The sequence below is a fragment of the Martes martes genome, assembly GCF_963455335.1.
Source record: "Martes martes genome assembly, chromosome: 12".
Lineage (NCBI taxonomy): Eukaryota > Metazoa > Chordata > Mammalia > Carnivora > Mustelidae > Martes > Martes martes.
Window position 1 is genome coordinate 74,157,016 of NC_137900.1, and position 21,090 is coordinate 74,178,105.

The window sequence follows — 21,090 nt, forward strand, 5'->3', positions numbered from 1 at the left end:
CACATTAGTGCAGTGCACTGACCTGCTTTCATGCACGCATACCCCCATCTAAGCCATTACCCAGTCAGGAAGCTTTCCAATCAACACATCCCATCATTTCTCTCCCTGCCTTGAAACCCTTGGGTGGCTCGCTAGCCTTTATGCCAAAGAAAAACTCAGCACAAATGACAGGGTTCCACCTGACATAGTTCCTAATAACCAGCCCACTGTGGCTCCCTTTTCCTTTGTGCTCCCTGTGTGGAATCTTTCAGGTACTTCAGAGCATGCTTTAAAACTTTCATGCATGACGTTCTTCCATCAACCTTTCCTGCTCTCCTTCACCTAGACGTCTACAGTCCTCAGCTGTGAATTTTATTTTTTTTTATATTTTTAAAGAGTTTATTGATTTATTTGACAGACAGAGATCACAAGCAGGCAGAGGCAGGGAGAGGGGGAAGCAGGCTCCCTGCTGAGCAGAGAGCCCAATGTGGGGCTCAATCCCAGGACCCTGAGATCATGACCTGAGCCGAAGGCAGAGGCTTTAACCCACTGAGCCACCCAGGCGCCCTCAGCTGTGAATTTTAAAGGGACTTTGTCAGGGAAACCTTGCTTGGGGCTTCATCCCCACTCTTAGACAAGGTCAAGCCTCCCACAATATTCTTCTCATTTAGAATAATTACTCTCCCAACGGAAGCCTGCCTCTCTTTCTCTCCCACTCCCCCTGCATGCTTCTGTCCCCTCTCTCACTGTGTCTCTCTATATTAAACAAACAAATAAAATCATTTAAAAAAAAAAAAAAGGTAAGATGGAATATGATCCTATTTCTGAAATGTTAAACCTAAGTAGATATAATATAATATGATCTCATGAATATGTAACTAGACATATATTCAGCTGTGATTCACAGGAACCTGAAAAACAAATTAGGGCTTTTCTTTTTCTTACCCTGAAAACCCTTCAGATAGGGAGTCCAGAGCCCAAGCAGGAGTCACAGATAAAAGTTTAAGAGTTGTCAGCTTTGACATGTTTTTAAAATGATGGGACTGGTTGATCTATTCTAGTAAGAAAAGATAGGAAAGGAAAAGAACAGGCACAAGACTGAGCTTTGGGGACCCTAGTAGAGGAAATGATTCAATAATACATTCCAGTAACACCAAAGACGTGACCAGGTGAAATTTCCAAAGCTGGTGTCATAAATGTGACCTTTAAAGCTGCTGCCGGTGAAGACTTTAAAGTGAAAAAAAAATGTGGTATTGGAAACTAGAGGCAAAGGGCTCCTTTTATTTTTTTATTTTTTTAATTTTAAAGATTTTATTTATTTATTTGAGAGAGAGAGAGAGAGCATGAGCAGGGAGAAGGGGCAGAGGGAGAGGAGGAAGCAGGCTCCCCACTGAGCTGGGAGCCTGATGCGGGAGTCAATCCCAGGACCCTAGGATCATGACCTGAGCTGAAGGCAGATGCTTTAAGTGACTAAGCCACCCAGGCACCCCCGAAGGGATCCTTTTAAAATAGAAGCAGAAAGTTTAGCAACTCTGACACCCACAACAACATAGAAAGTAGAACAAGTACCTATCAACTGGGTGGTTTAATTAGGAGGTTTCCAGTTAGAGGGTTGGTGGTTTTGTTTGTCTTCCTTTTGTCATTTATAGTAAAAGGCAACAAAAGACAGAGGAACTAAATAAAAGATTGTTAAATATAAAGGAGCCAGAATTGTTTGAAACTGTCAATTTCTAAAACTGGCAAATGATGCCAAGCTTCAGGCATAAAACAGATAGAAGGCAGTGTCAGGAGGACACAGTCTAACAATGAAGCTCAGCTTTCAAGTGTAAAATATTTTCCTCGGAGATCAGAAAGATCTAAGTTGGTGCTTCCAAGAACCATCCGAACAACAAGACTTCTAAAAACAACAACAACAACAACAAAACACTAAAAAGTGGTATCTCAGGCTATAAATATCCACGCACAGGTCTCTGCGTAGACAGAAGTTTTCAATTTCTGGATGAGTATCAAGGAGGGTGACTGCTAGCTCATAGGCTGAGAGTAAGTTTAGTTTTGTAAGAAACTTCCAGTTTGTCTTCCAAAGTGGCTGTACCATTTCGTGTTCCTACCAGCAATGCGTGAGAGTTGCTACGACTCCACATCCTCACCAGAATATGATGTCTGTTGTATGATTCTAATGGGTATATAGTAGTATCTCATCTTTCTTCTACTGTGTAATTCTTAATGATAGAGGAGGATGAGCATCTTTTCATATCTTATGTGCTATCCTTAGAACTTGTTTTCCAAGTGCAGTTCAAGTCCTTTGCCTGCTTTAAAATGGATTATTGTTGAGTTTTAAGAGGTTTTTTGTATTAAAATAAATACAGAGGTATCTTTTGCAAATATTTTCTCCCAGTCTGTGGCTTATTTTTTCATTCTCTTGTGTCTTTTACAGAGCAGATGTTTTTAATATTAATGAAGTCTAGTTTATCAGTTATTTCTTTCATGGATCCTGCCTTTGGTGTTTTATCCAGAAATTCATAGCCACGGCCAAGATCATCTAGATTTACTCTTATGCTAACTTCTAGGAGTTTCAGAGTTTTGTATTTGACATTTAAGTCTCTGATCCATTTTGAGTTGATTCTTGGGAGGGGGTGTAAAGTCTGTGTCTAGATTTATGTTTTTGCCTGTGTATATTCTACAGGACTCTAAAATGGCACCCTTTTTCTGGAATGCATTTTGGTATCCTCCACCAAAGTTCAAAATTTTAATGAACATTCCCTACGATCCAGAAAAGATTAGAATCTTAATATTCCTCAAAATGTAACACTATTTGTTAACATAACTTGGTTATACTGCAGTAACAAATGAGCCACAAAGGCTCACCATAAACACAGCAGAGTGTTTATTTCTTGATTATACCGTACATTCGGTATGACTTGGCAGGGATTTTCTCTGCCTCGTGGATCAGGGTCTCAGGTTGATGGGGACTTCAGTCCTTTCATATTCACATCTCCGTGCTTGGCTTTCAGGAAAGAGATCTGAAGAGTAGCACAAAAACTTTTACTTTCTCAGCCTAGAAATGACATTTGTCACATGCACTCAGTCTTCCGGCCATAATTAGTCACATGGACTCATCAAGCAGCAATGTAGTTTTCCAAGAGGCTTAGACGGAGGGGAAAATAAAATATGGATGAGCTCTAAAAATCTTGACTTCAATTACACATTAAGGTGGCTATATATTTACCAACCTTGGATATTTCTGTTATTGAGTTAAAAAAAAAAAACAAAACCCAAATATGTTATAGATAGCTAACCTCATTTTGTTTCAAAGAAATCTCTCTGCTTCTTCCTGGATAATAGTTTCAGATATTAAGTTCTGTTCTTTTATTTCTCCCCTACTCTTAAACATATCAAAGGCTCTGTACTTCTTGGCTTGAGGAGGAATGTGGCAGGACCACAGCAGAAGACCTTGGACTCTAGATCTGGATCTTCAGTCCAGAGAGGTACCCTGGGCTTCATGTATCATGTGACTAATTCGCTACTGCATCCTTCTCCTTGGGTGGCTCATGGATATCTCAAATTTTACTCATTATCATTTTCCTGGAAATTTGCTCCTCCCCTATGTTCCTTAGCTCACCACATCACATCCCCATCTGTCCGGTGGCCAAGGTCATCACCTGGATTTTGACCTTATCCGTACAATTTCCGGGCACCAAGCCCTCGTGAATCCAGCCACCTCCTTCTCTGCACCTCCATTACCACCTTCACCTGTCATCCCAGCTAATGGGAGAGCCACTGATCTTGTCTTTTTCCTCTGGACTTCCTTGTCTTCAATTTCTTCTGAAACATAAACCAGACTGTGTCACTCCTTTACTTAAATACTTTAACCCATTCCCCATAATTACCAGGATAAAATGACTCTCTAAGTCACTCAAAAAATCATGCCTGCCTGCCTTTAAGCCTCAATCTCACAGTCTATACTTGCTCTTCTTTCCAAAATGACATGCAATCTCTCACCAAGCATTTATGCACCTTGCTGGGAATTCCTACCTACCTGGGCCAGATGTGTGTGTGCCCTTTTTCTAACGGGTGGTTTTGGTGTGTACTAGTTACCAGAGTGGATGCAAGTTCAGGAGATTAACAGAGCCACACCTTTGTGCAACTCCAGCCCAAGGGGAGGGTTTCGAAGGGACAGTTCCTGTGCTAAGATAGAGCCTTCCTAGACTATTCTTACAAAGGTAGTCCCTCTCCCCGCCATCTTTATCTTTTATTTGCCTTTAATTCTGTCATGCCAGAGTTTCCTTCATAACTCACTATAATTTATAATTCTATTTTTAACTGATTTCTCCCCATTTTCTGCTTCATTCCTACTAAATTCTAAGCTCCATTAAAGACCTTGGCTATCTCATGTACAGCAGTACCAAACACACCTAGTATAGGGAGGGCTCTCAAAGAGTCCTTGGGAACAAATAAAGAATGAGATCATGATGACTATCACATCTAATTGTGGTTTTATAGTTCTCGATCAAGAACCATTAAGCAAATGGCACCATACTTGTAGTTTTGTTCCAGTCATTTGTATCAAAAAGGAGGCAGAAAGTACAAGATGATCTCATTCTCAAAGAATTTATAATCTCGTTTGGGATATATTCTCACCTGCACGCCTATACAAGCATGAGCACCCCACAGAATGAATCATGCACCTGTTTATGACCTGTTACTTTCTATCACTTTTACCCGGCCAAGTTCTTTAAAGGATTTAAAATAATGCAATACATTGTACCTCTTCCGGAACTCCTAGTTTGGGGAGCCAAGATAAGGACATACGAGGAATTATGGATTGCTATATAAAATAGATGTAACTATGTTCAAATAATTCTATAGACAACACATATCAGGTCCCTGACTTTTCCTCTGAGACCCACTTTCCTCAAGTGTAACAGGGGCTTTGCAAAGACCAAAATACAAATTATATGAGTGTCTTCTGTAAGCTGCAGAACACATTACAAATCCAACATACACTAAATTAAAATCTTCCCAAAGCATACCAAGGTAAGTTAAACAAGACACACTCAGAAAGTACAAACTAATATTGACAAAATGTTAAGTCAAAAGCCTTGACCTTGGTTTTTCATTGTTCCTACTTAATTTTAACTGATTCTTAAACGTGAGGGAAAACCTGCATCATGTTTGTGGAACCAAGGAACCATTTCTTGGTCTTGAGTGCCTTTATTTGTGGTTCACACATTTTACTTCATTTAAACAAATGCGTTTTAAGCACTACTTAGCATTGTACTCTGTGAGGTGGGGAGTATCAAGATTCCTTTTCTGAAATGTTCAAGAGATAAAATGCAAACCAATGATAAACAATATTATACCACAACAAAATGCATTCTGGCTTCCCTGATGTCAATGCAAAGACACTGAGAGTATTCCATAAAATAAAATATAAGATCACTTTGTGAGGGTCTCTGAGTCTTAGGTAATGTGTGCAACAGAGATCAGTGGTCTAGCTACCAACCTTTGGGAGTGATTTTTACTTTCTACTTTATTCACTCCTGTATTCCTTGAAATATTTATAAGTGTGTGTAATTTTTATCATCACAAAACTCAGGACACATACACACACAACCAATGGGGAAGCATCAGTCCCAACTTGCAACTATTGTGATAAAGAAGTTTTAGAAGCTTCAGTATGAAAAAGTTAAAATGTATCCGAACAGATTAGTGTTCAGCCAGGATGGGGGTCAGGGAAAGGACTGGGGCTATCAAAGTGTGATAGGAGGGATCTTTGTGCTAAGAGAACTACTCTATACATTGTATCAATGTCAATATCCTGGTTGTGCTTTAGGCTATGGTTTGGCAAGATATTGCCATTGGGGGAAACTGGGTGAAGGACAGAGGAATCTTTCCATATTATTCTTACAACTGCATATGAATCTACAATCATCTCCAAAGAAAAGTTTAATTTTCAAATGTTAGCAACATTATAATTGAATAAAATTGGAATCCAAGAGCCCATACTGGTATACATAGATGGAAGAGGACAAGACTTTCTTACAGTAGAAAGCTAACCAAAAATTAACAGGAAAAAAAAGAATTAGAAATTCATCACTTGGCAATCATCAGAGTAATAATTCATTCATCCAAGAAGTATCAATTGATGCTAAGACTAGATATCAAAATTCCATGATGAATAGAGTATTTCTTACAAAATGCTATTATTACAAAGAAAAAAGCAAAAAGAGTGTTTTCTTTACAGTGAAGAAATCTGGCAGGCAATATCGTCATCAAGTAATCGAAGCTGACATCACCGGGAAAGGAACAAATCAGCCTCGTGTGTTACTTGCTGGGATGCAGTGAGAACCACCACAGCAGCACTTGTGTTATCTTACCAAAGTAATATGAATCTAATCATAAAGGTATACTAAATGCACCCAAATTCAGGGACATTCTACAAAATCACTGACCTATGACCTTGAAATGCCAAGGTCAGGAAGGTCAAGGGAAGACTTTGGGATTGTCCAAGATCGAAGAAGACTCGAGAGATGTGGTAACTAAGTAACCAGTGATACTACACTGGAGTCTTTTGCTGCAAGGGACCTTTAGCTGAAAAACTGGTGAATGAAGCTTGAATGGGGCTGTGAATAAGATGGTAGTTTATCAGTGTTAATTGCCTGATTTTGATGATTGTATTCAGGTTGTGAAAGAGAATGTTTGTAGGAATCACAGAGTATTCAAGGATGATGGGGCGTCATGTTGGCAACTTCCAAATGGTTCCAGAAAACGTTCTGTGAACTTGGCAAACTTTGAGATTGTTTCAAAATAAAAATTATGTTTTATATAAAAAACACAACTGATAATTTTTTCTGTAGTCTAGAGCTCAAGAGATCGTGGTATGCCCAACTTCTTCCTCTTCCGATAAGCAATACACAAACGAGGAGGACAGCATGAGTGAAAATGGAATTCTCTAAATCAGGGGTTGGTACAGTTTTTCTGTAAAGGGTCAGATAGTAAATATTTTAGACTTTGAGGGATGATCTCTGTTGCAACTATTCAATTCCGCTATTATAGTAAAAAAATAGCCATAAACAATAAACTGGTGGGTGTGACTGTATTCCAATAGAATTATTGACACTGAAATTTCATATAATTTCCACGTGCTGGAAAATATTCCTCCCTCCCACCCCAATCATTTAAGAATGTAAAGCTTATCCTAAGTTCACACAAAAACTATAGATTTGGCCAATGGGTCTTAATTTGCTGATCTCTGCTTTAGATTTTAAAATGGTCTTTACATGCCACGTCATTAAACAAATTAGTAAATAATCGGTAAACATAAGCATTATAAATTTATGAGAACTAGAGAATTTTATGTGTAGATTATCAAGGTACAGGTGAATGTTATAGAATGAACACACCCAGCTTTGGAAGATGGCAGACCCATTCGGCTCTTAGTTACACACATTTCTTCTGTCAGATAATGCCTGAATCCAAGCCCATCCCAACTCACATACAAATCCTAATCCCTCTGAGGGCTTGGGGTTTGGTGAAGCTCATTTGATGCTAAAAATAATTTGTTTAAAAAGGTCTTGCCATAGAAAAGTTCTTACCTTGGTGTAATGAAGGGAACGGATAAAGACGTGTTTCTACAGTTTAATCTAGCAAGAGTCACAAGCCAGGTTTAAGAAAAAGGACTAGAGAGGCACCTGGATGGCTCATTCAGTTAAGCATCTGCCTTTGACTCAGGTCATGGTCTCGGGGTCCTGCTCAGTGGGGAGTCTGCTTCTCCCTCTCTCTCTCCCCCTGGCTCATGCTCTGTCTCTCTCTCTCAAATAAAATCTTAAAAAAAGAAAAGAAAAAAGGCTTAAAAACATTATCACAAAATTACACTTCTAAAGTTGAGGGACTCAGAGTAAATTAGAAGGAAGACAGAGAGTGGAACCTAAGAGTTAATTGGGAAAGAAAATGGGAAAACAATGTATCAGCTGAGGTTTTGAGTCTAGGAAATTACGGTTTCACTAATTTGAAAAAGAAAACATCTAAGAGGTGGCTAATTTGTGAAGAAGAGTTCTAAAATATCTGATTTCTAACAATCTTACATCCACCTAAATTTAAAGGTTCAGAATTCTCTTCCAAATAATCATTGAGACATTCATTTGAATAAACGTTTTGTTACCTTTTCCAACATCTTAGCAATATACCCAAACAAATATGATTGGCATATAACTGGAAGATACCTGTGACTTTTGTTATTAAAATCAATAAGCATGAAGGGGCACCTGTGTGGTTCAGGCTATTAAGCGCCTGACTCTCGGTTTCCCCTCAAGTCATGATCTCATGGGTCATGAGATCGACCCCCAACTGGGGCTCCGCACTCAGTAGGGAGACTGCTTGAGATTCTCTCCCCCCTTTCCTCCCTAAAATAAATAAATCTTTAAAGAAAGAAAAACAACCAATAAGCATGAAGATCACTGTTATTTTATAAACTCCTAGTGAGAGTTTTTCATCAGGTCAACCAGAAAGTTTTCATTAAATCACTTTTTCCAAAAGAAAGTCACGCTAAGAATAAGACTTATTCCTGACGTTGAAAAGCCACCGTTCTGAGCTGGGGAAGCATATGGTGGCTTCACCTCAAGAGTACGGAAGCCCTGGTGGCAGGGAAATAACGTTGTTCACAGGAGGCAGGCACCACCCAACCCAAGCTGGAAGAATCAGGGGTAAAAGAAACAGCACGGAGTACAACCGCACACCACCAAACACTGACTGAAAATGAATTTATTAAGGTCCAATTAGTATGTTTTTAATTTCAAATCGTCCCGAATATATGCACATGAAAGTCCAAGTTCATTTCATCACTTCCAACGTAACATGCTCTGTATTTTGTATAAAGAATGTGCAAACACCTTTCTGCCGACTGGTTCCCCCTGTTCTTCTCACGGTGGGCGCCTTACAAGTCTGCCCTCTGCTCAAATGCTGACTGCGCTGACTTCTTCCCTCCTAGACAAAGTGATTCTTCTGGACATCTTTCTCTGAAACGTACTCCCGACTTTCCCACACCTGCTTCATGACTGTGACTTTTACCGGTTACTTTTGCGAACAAACTGGTGCAATTACTAGTTCATCTGGACCATTCATTGAGCAGGTATCACCTACCACGGTGATTCCTAAAGAACAGTCAGTATCCAGTCCCATACCAACGCACTCAACCCATTTGCTACAGGAGGGTCCTAAGCCATTTACTAAGAAGATCCTTTATTCACGTGGCATGTTTGATGTTTTCCTGTGACCTTCACTTCTACATATGGGTGTGGCCACCAAGAGCTGGACATTGGCTCCTCAGATGAAATTTGGCATTGCTAGACATATTCATTAGGGTGTCATGGTTATTTGTGACAACTGTTTCTAGTCCATCTTGTGATATAAAAAAGTCACTCTCGACTAAAGTGACCACTGCATTTCCTTTGTAAAAAGGCAATTTAACTGGCTTTCCTCTCAATTGCCACCCATGTGGCACAAAGCAGGAAATCCCTTTTTATAAAAGGTAAGAGCATAAAAAGACATTTCACATTAAAAAAAAAATCCTTCATGGGAATATGTCCTAAGTAAATAATCAATTACACGGACAAAGTTGTATGTACACAAAATTTTTGCAACATTGTTTATAGTAGTGAAAATTAGAAATGACCTAAGGAGTCAACAGTGTGGGAACGGTTAAATAAATGGAGTTGCATCCATTAAATGGAATATTATATAGCCAGTAAAATTATGTTTTTGTAAAATTTTTAATGCCGTAGGAAAATGTGGCAACTCTGCAGTGGAAGAAAAAAAAAACTGGTTATAAAATCGTTTATGTATGATCCCAATTATATAAAAAGGTATATAATATACATAGAGGCATACACAAGGGAAAAGCTGTTAATGGTGGTTACTTCTGGGTTGTGATATTACCAGCAATTATTTTTTTCTGTTTTATACATTTCTGTATTTTTCAAGTTTTCTACAATGACTATGTATTATTTTATAATACAGAAAAACACAGGCTATTAAAACATTCCTCTGATGTACTGATAATTAGAATGTACTTCGATATTATAAATATGTGGGAACAATATTACTGTGCTTTGACTTCTAGGACTTCTTTTTTTTAGAGTACATTTTCTTTTGGTAATAAACCTACATTCCCTGTTTTACATGTGTTATGACACTTTGATAAGAAGGTAATATTAGAATTAGAGCATTGTTTCATAACCTAAACAAATACTGGCTTTGACATCTAGGTTCTTCTAGGTCCTAGAAGATTTAAAATCAATACTCTTTAATCTTTTTAAGTAAGGCATACTGCATACATACATTACATGCATGCTTTCTAAAAAATCATTCTGATTTACAGTTTCCCTACAGAAGGAAAAAAATGGAATTATGATAGTTCAAAAACCGCCTATAGTCTTATCCATCACAAGCATGCTGGTAAGTATACACGTTTATTAAATGAAATGTATCCTTCTGGAATAAAAAAAGGGAAGCCTGTATGTAGATGAAGTTGTGGATTCAATTAGTCAGAATTTATTCTGACTTGCACCAAACCACACCAAATCGTCGGAAGTCTAGTTAGTGTAGTCTAAACGGGCACTCCAGAGTCTGTTTATGAATTCCATTGCAAGATCTCCACTTTCTACTTTTCAAACGGAACGGGGATCGGGATGAGGGTCGTCCCGTAAGCTAATTTTCCGCATATCTCAAGTCTTGCTGGGTCTAGGAACGAATACTGCCATTGGTTAGTGTTTAAGTACAAGAGTTTATTTTCCCTCACTCTCTCTCACACCCCACCTTGCCCTGGCACTCGGGGAGGGCGAGCTGTTCATCCCTCCATCCGTGACGGCTGGCTCCTCATCTTGGTTGCCTTTCTAAACCACAGAGTGGTCATTGCTGTGAACTCCGGCCAAGATGGTGTGGTTGAGGGAGGAAGCCGAGCGGTCAGAGCCTTCCGTGGGGCCGCTGGTGCTGTCGCTGCGCTGGCAGCAGAGGATCTGTCTGAAGGTGGCGCTCATCTCCTTGTCGCGGTAGGAGTAGATGATGGGGTTCATGGCGGAGTTGAACTCGGCCAGCAGAAGGAAAAATTTCTCATAGGCCAGGACGTCACACTGGGGACAGCACACATCGAGAAGTAACAAGACCAATCCAGGAGTCCAACAGATGATGAAGGCACCTAAAAGGTCAGGGATCGAGAAGATTTTTATTGCTTTTATTTATTATTTATATTTATATATTTATATTATATTTAATATAATATATATTATATTATATAATATTAAATTATATATTTATATTTATATATTTATTTTCTAATTTAAAAAAATTTTAAAGAGATTTTATTTATTAATTTTACAGAAAGAGAGAGTGCCCCTTGAGAAGATTTTTAAAAGGAAGAACAAATATAATATATATTATATATATTATATATAATATAATTATATATATAATATAATTATATATATATATAATTACAAAGCAAAGCAACTTGGTTCAATATAAAAACACTGAGATTTGGGGCACCTAGGTGGCTCAGCCATTAGGCATCTATCTTAGGCTCAGGTCGTGATCCCAGGATCCTGGGATCGAGTCCCACATCGGGGCTCCCTTCTCAAAGGGGAGCCTCTTTCTCCTTCTCCCTCTGCTCTCCCAGACTTGTGTTCCCTCTCTTGCCATCTCTCTGTCAAATAAATAAATAAAATCGGTAAATAAATAAAATTAAAAGAAATACTGAGGTGCAAAGCCGCCAGACCATCATCTGAAATGAAATGCTCTTTTGCTGGAAAAAAAAAAAACTGAAGAAAGTTTTAATGTTAAAATAATTTAATAGTATCTCATTGATCCAGATGAGATCTGGATCATTTTGAGTATTTCTGATACTCAAATTGAGTATTTATGAGACGATGATAATGATTACTTCAAGCACAACACTGAGTTCCCTAAGCAATTGAGACATGACAGACTGCATAGGGGATACATACCTCAACAGTTATGATGGTAGGGTTTTGAGCAGTATGACACTGTTTTGGGACAAAAGGTAAGCCTGTGACCAATGTCCTTTAATGTTTAGTTCAAGGCATAATTTCTGAGTTCAAGTTGAATGGACTCAAATCCTTGCTTTGCTGTTTAAAAAACTGGGTGAATTTGGACAATAATTTTCTTACCTCAGTTTTCTGATGTGGAAACCAGAAACGATCATATTTGCCTCATCAGGTTTATTGTAAGGCATAAACGAGGGCTAAGAAAATAATCATTAAGTATATATTTTAGCAGTAACAACAATAATACTGTTATTATCCGCTCAGTATCATGGGCCTATGCGGAAACAGAAATTTCCAACAATAAGATGGATATTTATTTTTATTCAGCAATCACTTAAAAGGTGCTGTTCTGTATGCTTTAAAAATACTAATTCATTTAATCTGTACATCACCGTATGAGAGAGAAACCATTACTCCATCATATGGATGACAGAGCTGAGAAAATACTAGGGGATATTCCTGCTTCCTGAACTTAGTAAAATTAAATGGTTAAGCCAAACTTCATGCTTTAGATGTTTTACTAATTTAGATCCACTTTCTATTCTTCCCAGCTATTCCGAATTGTTAAGATTTTACGAGAACCGTCGAAAGAATGGAAATATAGACTATATTCTTAATTTCAGCTGATTTTGTTCCTCAAATATCTGGCTCGCAGGGGAAATGGAAGTTGTGAAACAGCACCAAAATCAACCACCGTGTTACCCTGGGATCTGCTGGGGCTCCTCAGCCAAGAAGACACGGGTCAACAGAACCAGTGGGCCCCATTACAACCCATTACAGATCACCCTGCACGGGTAATCAGGCTCCACAGCGAGCAGACAGGGAACAGGGAGGACCCCCGAAATGCATCTGAATCTTCAGATGGAAACAGCAGTGGCCTAGGTGGATCCAGGCTGGGACTGGGGTCGTGGATCCCGACCAGCCTCAAGGAGTGAGTTTAGCAAAATGTAAACACAAGAGATTTCGTCTCCAAACAGCTCAGTTTTGAATGTAAGCTTTCTTTTTTGAACTGATTCAGCAGGGAAATGAAAATAAAGGAGAGAAGTACCCCCATAAAGCTCTTTGTTCGAAAACACAAATGTGTATTGGTTTTAAACTGCTGTTCACTTTGAAGACTGTCCAAGGTGCTTCATTTTCTAATAAATACAATACCTTAGACTTTCCTCAGAGAGGAAAAAAAAATATTTCAAGTATCAGGAGATAATAGCCAAGGAGCTATTTGAACTTCAAGTAAAAATGTTAAAAAAGCCTACATTCCAAGTCCTTGAATTTCCTTGCTTGAAAATCACTCAGAAAGCTAAACATAAAGGGAAATCAAAGGAATGCCTCTTGGGTTTCAGAAATAATGCATTATTCATTGAGAAGCCAGGAAGGGAATTATTCTCAGGGTGGAAAATGCTTGGATGGAAAATGCATGGTCCCATTATTCCATTTACTTGGAAACTAAAAACATGCAGGCCCTTCATGAATGGGAGAGCATTCTTGTAAGTTTCCTTTCCCTTTCTTTTATCAAAGCTCGAATTGAGCTCAAATTCAGAACTTGATTAGATACCAGCAACATGCATCTCAACAGATTTATTTGAAATAAAATGATCTTTTTCTCCTCCGGAGCAGCAGAAGGGAACATCCTTATTCTCACAGACTTCAAGTGACAGAATTCAGATATGGTCATTTGTTGCTTGTAACTTCTTCCAATTTTTAAATTCAAAAGGAGCAAGATCTTTTCAATAAAAGCCAGAGTCTCAGAAACTAACCCATGGGTCTTACTTTCAGACCAGAGGGGGAAAAAAAAAAAAAAAAAAAAGGCAAGGAGACTTGTTAGATCAGAGACAGGAAGTGGGAAACACCAGTCTGACCCAGGAGCTAATACATGTGAACGCTTCACTGAGGAACTCAGACTCGTGTCCCTTCTTCACCAAAAGGAACTGTTTTTAGTGCTGTGATCAGGCCCAACTACACAGTCCCAAGACTCTGTCTGGTTCTTCAAGACTCAAAGAGTAATTCGGGGGACTCACAGCAGAGGCCTCAGAAATCAACACCTGAAACCAATCATATAGTTTTCCCTTCTTGTCCCTTCTCTCCTCTTTCACTGAGGTGCCATGGACCAAACTGACCAAAAGTGAAGATGGACTACTGAAGCAGAAAATCTCAAGGTGCTGAGGCTTCTAAACAATAGTGAGTGGGGCTCCTGGTTCACTCAGTCAGTAGACTGTGTGACTCTCGATCTTGGGGTGGTGAGTTCAAGCCCCACATTGGGTGTAGAGATTACTGAAAAATAAAATCTTGAAACAAATGAAATAGTGAGTGAGTGTTATGAAATCAAGTTTGCTTAAATTAAGGATTTACCCCCAAGCTTCTAAAAACAAACACAAACTACACCCAGGCCCCTTTAGTGATAAGCAGCCAACCATAATTCCATTGGGTGATAGGACTTGAGAAGTACATTATGGACCCTATCAACACCTAATCTGTAGAGACTCAAGGGCACACCAACAGCAGGTTAATAAGAGTCCAAAGGACTTCCATTTCCTCATCAGTGAAGCGGAAAGGTGATAGCTCCCTGCCTACTCCATAGGGTGTGGTGAGGATCACACTAAGAAACAAAGTGTGAAAGCTCTCTAGACACCGTGTATCTACATGACTATACTACCTACACACACTGTGGGCAGCACGAGCAAAGCCTGGTGTAGCAGAACCAGAGCAGATTTCTGCCAAGGGCAGAATGTGGAAGCATGTTTTGATCTGTAGATGAGCTGGCAGCTCCAAGAAGAAACCACCTCAACTGTAAGACATTCCAAGGCCTTGCAGTTGAGTAGAATGAGGTAAGAAGGGAGAGCGAGGGAACACAATGAAGCATGGGAACCCTAAATCATTCTGAAGGGTCTCATGGGTCAACTCAATACCTATACCAAGATGGTACATAAAATGATGGAGTACTTGGTGGGGACACTGCTTTATGTAGCTTGTACATTTCCAGAACATTTCCGATGGACATATTCCCACAGATCAAGGCATAAACCAAGGAATCGTATGCAACAGTAGGAAAGTAAAAGGAAGCATAAATACTTTATGGTTATTTACTATAAATTCAGAAGCAGAAGTGGCAGAAGATAAGATGTCCAAGGTCATGAAGGCTTTGGGCATCTGGCTGAGACATCCGAAATTTCTCCAGTGTGGCACACTAGTTCTCAGAACTAGTCACATATTATAATAACTCATAAAGCTTATAAGAAAGAAGGATCTTCACCTATACTCCTCCATGAGATTTTAATGTCATTGGCCTTCCTAGTTGGTGTCTCACTGAATATGGAACACTATCATAGAGTAGAAGAAGAAAATAATCTGGATAAAAATAAAGACAAAAACATTGGATGTTTCCAAATTCCAGAGGAAAAATAATGAAAGCCTGAATCAGGGCCGTGGCACTGGGGGTGAATATGAAAGGATCAGTAAAGTATTTAGGAGACAGACTGCATGAAATGGTATGATAAAAAGAATCTTAGGTGCGATGCTTCGATTTTCCACTAGGGTGAAGGAAGAACATTGCTACCTTTCACTGAAGGAGGGAAACACAGGAAAAAATGTTGATGGGGGTTTTCTGAGGGGAGATGAGGAGAACAGAGAGGATGACCGTGAGTTTACCCATCTATAGTCTGAGGCACCTGCCAGGCTTCAAATGCAGAATTTTAAGGACATGATATGCTCATGGCAACTTGAGTTCTGGGAAACCGTCTCCTAGCACGCTGAACAAGAGTGGGTACATTCTGCACTATTTGCCGATGTCACAAGGAACACGGGGAGAGAGCTATTCAAAAAAATATCCGTGGGTTAGAATAAAATAGCTGAAAGTTGCTCTTCTTAGAACAAGCTTCATTCCTTCCTTCCGCATCTGTCAAATCAATCCGTGAGGGCCCCTGTGCCCACGAAGACGGAAGGAGAGGTGCTGGAATGCAGACGTGAAAAGCAGGGAGGAAGGAGGCTGTTTTGGAACAACGGGTCACAGCTGCAGATCAAGATCGTATTACCACACCTTCCTTCAAATCTGCACAACCTCATCAGCTCAGTAATGCTTACCATCTGGTCTCACAATTAAAGTCTTTTTTTCTAGAGTGGCTTTTCCCTAAAGAGTTAAATTCTGCTTACATATGGAACATCAGAACCGAAATGAAAGACAGAAAGTATTTGACAGAGAAGACTGCTAGGGATGGAGCCCAAGATTTCTGATGAAGAAAAACCAGAAGACATTTCCAGTCTGGCTGGCAAATTTGTGTTTTTACAAAAACAACAACAACAACAAAACAGACATCCCACAGATCTAAAACGACTCAAGGTTAACTCAATTCCACACCAGTGGTGTGTTCAAGTCAACCTCTTCTTTGGCCTCGCTTTCCTTGTTTCTCAAAAGATCCAGAAACAAGTCTAATCTCAGAGGCAGGTGGTGTCAGAGGCTGAAGGGGAATTTAGGTGTTCAAATACATACACTCCTTCCATTGCCACTCAATTGTGTATCCCAGAATTCAGTCCAATTTCTGTAGTTGTTATGATTTCTGCTACTGAGGTACACATAAACAATTTGGCTAGCTAAGAAATCATCTAAACTATGTATCTTAAAAGAGGCTACATTAGATAATAGACCACGGGTTAAAAAGTTTATTCCTAGGTCTAGCAGTCAAGGGATCATTGCAGTGGAGATGTAAATGACTTTCTGAAATTAAAATTTTTTTCTATAAGAGTAACCTAGATTATTTATAAGATCCTTTTCTGGAAACACGGAGAAGATAAGAGTAATGCATTTGTACTTCTTCATGGTCATAGTAAATGCTTCATACGTTTAAAGTTGCATGATTTCATTCATCGTGTGATGTACTCTTATCGTTTCCTTCACCCCTGAGTGCAACGTTTATCCTTTAAGGAAGAACATTAGCTACATGCAGATCCTCGGGGTGCCTGGTTGGCTCAGTCGGTGGACCATGCAACTCGATCTCTGGGTTGTGAGTTTGAGCCCCACCAGGTATAGAGATTACATTACATTGAAAAAAACAAAACAAAACAACAATAAAACCTTAAAAACAACAACATAGAGATTTCAAAGCAGAACAGAATACTCATTATGTTTTCTTTTGAATATTCCTGGATAAAAGCTTCAGCTAGTACTGTCTTTAGCAACACAATGCTGGCTTTCGGATGCACAGGAGAATGCCATCCCCGCTTCGCATTTGACGCTCTCTTTCACATTGAACACTGAGTATCATACACATACCTGCTCCGTATCCTACAAGAGACAGTAAATCTCATCCTGCAACTGGACATTGGAAAGCACATGCTGAAGTGGTTTGCAGGCCAGCATTCCCTCTTATAGAACACATCTGTGCTCGACGACAGCCTGAAGAAACCACTTCTCCATGGCTACAACCCCAGCCAAGTAAGCAATACTTTTATCTGCCTGTTGCGACAGGCTCCTGACCAATTCCTCTTCCTCCATGCTTCTTCCCCAAAGCTTGCACAGAATGGCCAGAGCGATCTTTCATAAGCATAAATCAATTCGTATTACATCACTTGCCTGCTTAAAATCCTACAAAGGTTTTCTTCTTGAAATCCTTACTGTGATCCGTAATGCCCCATAGGACTGGCCCCTGCCAGTCTCTCCAACATCATCTCTTTCCACTCATCCCCCATTCACTAGATTCTAATCACATGCACCAAGCTCATTTCTGTCTCAGGACCTTTGCATTTGTGGTTCCTTCACCGAGGAACACTCCTTCTGGAGATCTTCACAACTACTTACTTACTATTAAGCATCACTTCCTCAAAAGCAATCCCTGTTATCCTAACTAAAGCTGCACACCCTCCCCACTACACACTCCCATATTTTGTCATCTTCCTATCGCTTATCTTTACCCTAAATTCTCTTATTGATTTGACATGTTTATTTTCTATCTTACTTCAGTGAGAATGTCAGCTCTGTAAAGGGAGTAACTGCGGTTTCTGTCGTGTCTGGATCTCCAGCGTCTAGAACAGTAGCGGGCATATGGTGGACATTCAATATATCTGTCACACATCAGTCACATGTAACCGCCCAACAGACACATCAAAAACAAGGAAAATTAATGAGCAATAAAGTAGCCACATAAGGTTTAGAAAATAAACATTAGGGGCGCCTGGGTGGCTCAGTGGGTTAAGCCTCTGCCTTCCGCTCAGGTCATGATCTCAGGGTCCTCGGATCGAGCCCCGTATCGGGCTCTCTGCTCAGTGGGGAGCCTGCTTCCCCCTCCCTCTCTCTGCCTGCCTGTGATCTCTGTCTGTCAAATAAATAAATAAATAAAATCTTAGAAAAAAAAAAAAGAAAGAAACATTAACGCCAACAGGACGCAAGGTCTTTAATTAGGTGCTACAACACATTCCAAAGGGCATGAGGTGGACCCTAGAGGCAAAAGTCTCACCATATATGCCTTCGTTACTGTAACATAAGCAAATCTATTGCTAACAATCCTACTGGACATCAGATTCTCTCCTGAGTTCTGAAGAAACATGTTGGGTTCAGTGATGAAGGGAGACATGGCATTACCCATGTCGCTGCTATAGGAATGGTTCAGTAGGAGCATGCTGCCCCATCAGATCCTGGATTCTGCAGTGTCACTAATGCACCAGACACACCTTTGTGCTAATCCCTCAGAATTCAAAGTTCCATGTCGGGGCTCTGACAGGTGGTGATTAGGTCTCATACCCATGTCCTAGCGAGTACGGAGAGAGAATATATTCTGTGCCTTGGCATACAGTGTCTTACCTTTTTTTCTTTTTTTTAGAATATGAAGTACACTTCAAGGGATGTCTGGATGGCTCAGTTGGTTAAGTGGTTGCCTTCGGCTCAGGTCATGATCCCAGGGTCCTGGGTTCTAGTCCCACATCTGGCTCTCTGCTCCACAGAGAGCCTGCTTCTCCCTCTCTCTCTGCCTGCCCTCTGCCTACTTGTGATCTCGCTCTCTCTCAAATAAATAAATAAATAAAATATTTTAAAAAATCATTTAAGAGATAGGATATAAAGTATACTTCTAATCACTTATCATCATAACCAGTATCCATGCATAATATTAAATGTGAATATTTGCAACACTTTTCCAAGTGTCATGCCTGTATTGGTGTATTGTTTTCATATACTTATGTCTTGATAATTTATAATAGTTTGCTTACCTCAAGGAAAACTCATTATTTATGAGAGGATAAGGATAATTCTCATCAATTACCTTTTTCTTCCCAGCATATTGTATCAGCTGCTTTCCTTTCAGTGAGTGATGTCTAAACAGTGGTATGAAGCTAATTCCTTGAATTATTACACCTTTTTTCCCCTATAGAAAGTTTGGAAAATGCAGGAAAATACAAATAGGAAATTTTAAAAATCACTTAGAGCCCTGCAGTCTAGAGATACTTCAGTATATGATCTTGCACTTTCAAAATGTTGCTTTTTTTAAATGTGTGCCTTTTTTCTGATTGCATATGAAATTAACATGGAATGACTGTTTATTAGTGATGGGGAAGGGAAGTAGATCTTTTATCTTGAGGACCATTATTTTGTTATCTGATTGGTGTTTTCATGTAGTGGATGTACCCTAATTTGGTCAATACAACATCCTCTGGAATTGGTGAGGACATTAACTATAATTTATTTGAAGCTGATTCGTGTTTCCTGGAGGACTTCAGGTTCAATATAAGATACTGCAGTACACACAAATCCACACAGGGACATCACACTTCAGGGAATGTGTATATTCATGATGCAGGAGACTTTCCCGAACAGGAGATCCCCTGGGAAGTCAACTGCCATTAGAGCCAGCTTTGTCCTATCCCTAAAATACACAGTGATCCCATCTAACGGGTAAGCAAAATGCTGTATTAGACAATCACACAGAGAGAAGTGCACTCCTCGGAAAGTTCTTATCTATGAGCAGTAAATACGAGATTGTAATAATGTTCAAATAATACAGAAATAGCATGGCCAACTCGTTAGCTCCAAATTCTAAGGACTCAAGAGACAGCTGGTAAATGAAAGACACAATGAGTTATATGTCCTTACATAGCCACAGCCATGCCCCACTTCCAGCTGTAGCTAATAATCTCCCAGAGTAGTATATGACCCCTGAGGTCTCTATAAGCATACAAAACAGGAAATGCTTGAATTTAATTTTAACAAAACCAATGCATATGAAACTATGTTAAAATGGATAACCATCTCTCCCCTTCCTCCCTAAACATGTTTTCTGATTTCTACCCAGTGTCTTGGGGTGAACTAGCTGAGGACAAGACTGGCTCACCAGAACGTCACCACCCACTAGTAACCAAAAAACAGTGCTCCTCCAAATGCCTACACCAAAGCATTTTCTTACAAGTGCTTACTATTCTCAAATGACAGACTGTAAAATTATAAAAATATATACAATTTATATATATGCACACACACATGATATGAATGTATATATAATACACACGTGTATGTATGTGCATGGATATATATTTACATGTGTGCATATATATATATACACACATATATATACATATATATGCATAAATAAACACACACACACACAGAGTCATATATTCATACCCACATCTATCACTGCATTTTAGGGTCTTTAAAAAAAAAATGAGATTTGGGCGCCTGGGTGGCTCAGTTGGTTGAGCGGCTGCCTTCGACTCAGGTCATGATCCCGGACTTCCAGGATCGAGTCCCGCATCGGGCTCCCAGCTCCTTGGGGAGTCCGCTTCTCCCTCTGACCTTCTCCTCTCTCAAGCTCTCTCTCACTCATTCTCTCTCAAATAAATAAATAAAATCTTAAAAAAAGAGAGAGAGATTTATTTTCTTTTGCACACAGTAAACTCTGAGACCCAAACAAAAAGGATGCCACTTAACATATTCTTCACATAGAAAATAATTCACCATTTTCAGAATAGTGAAATCTCTTTTGCCTTCCAAGCCCTGTGATTGCAAATTTTTTTTAAAAAGCAAACTTCACCCCTTATTTTAAAAATGATAAATCTTAAATCTCACTGACAATGTTGTCGA

General features: G+C 39.4%; 1 protein-coding gene across 1 annotated transcript in view; it reads right to left on the reverse strand.

Moving 5' to 3' along the window:
• Nucleotides 1-8,721: 8,721 nt before the first annotated feature.
• LPAR1 (lysophosphatidic acid receptor 1) overlaps nucleotides 8,722-21,090 on the reverse strand; it is a 135,824-nt gene continuing 123,455 nt past the window's right edge. The window contains exon 4 of the mRNA XM_080820501.1: nucleotides 8,722-11,170. Coding sequence (XP_080676627.1) covers nucleotides 10,869-11,170 — 302 coding nt within the window. The 3' untranslated portion in view covers nucleotides 8,722-10,868. The remainder of the gene's footprint in view (nucleotides 11,171-21,090) is intronic.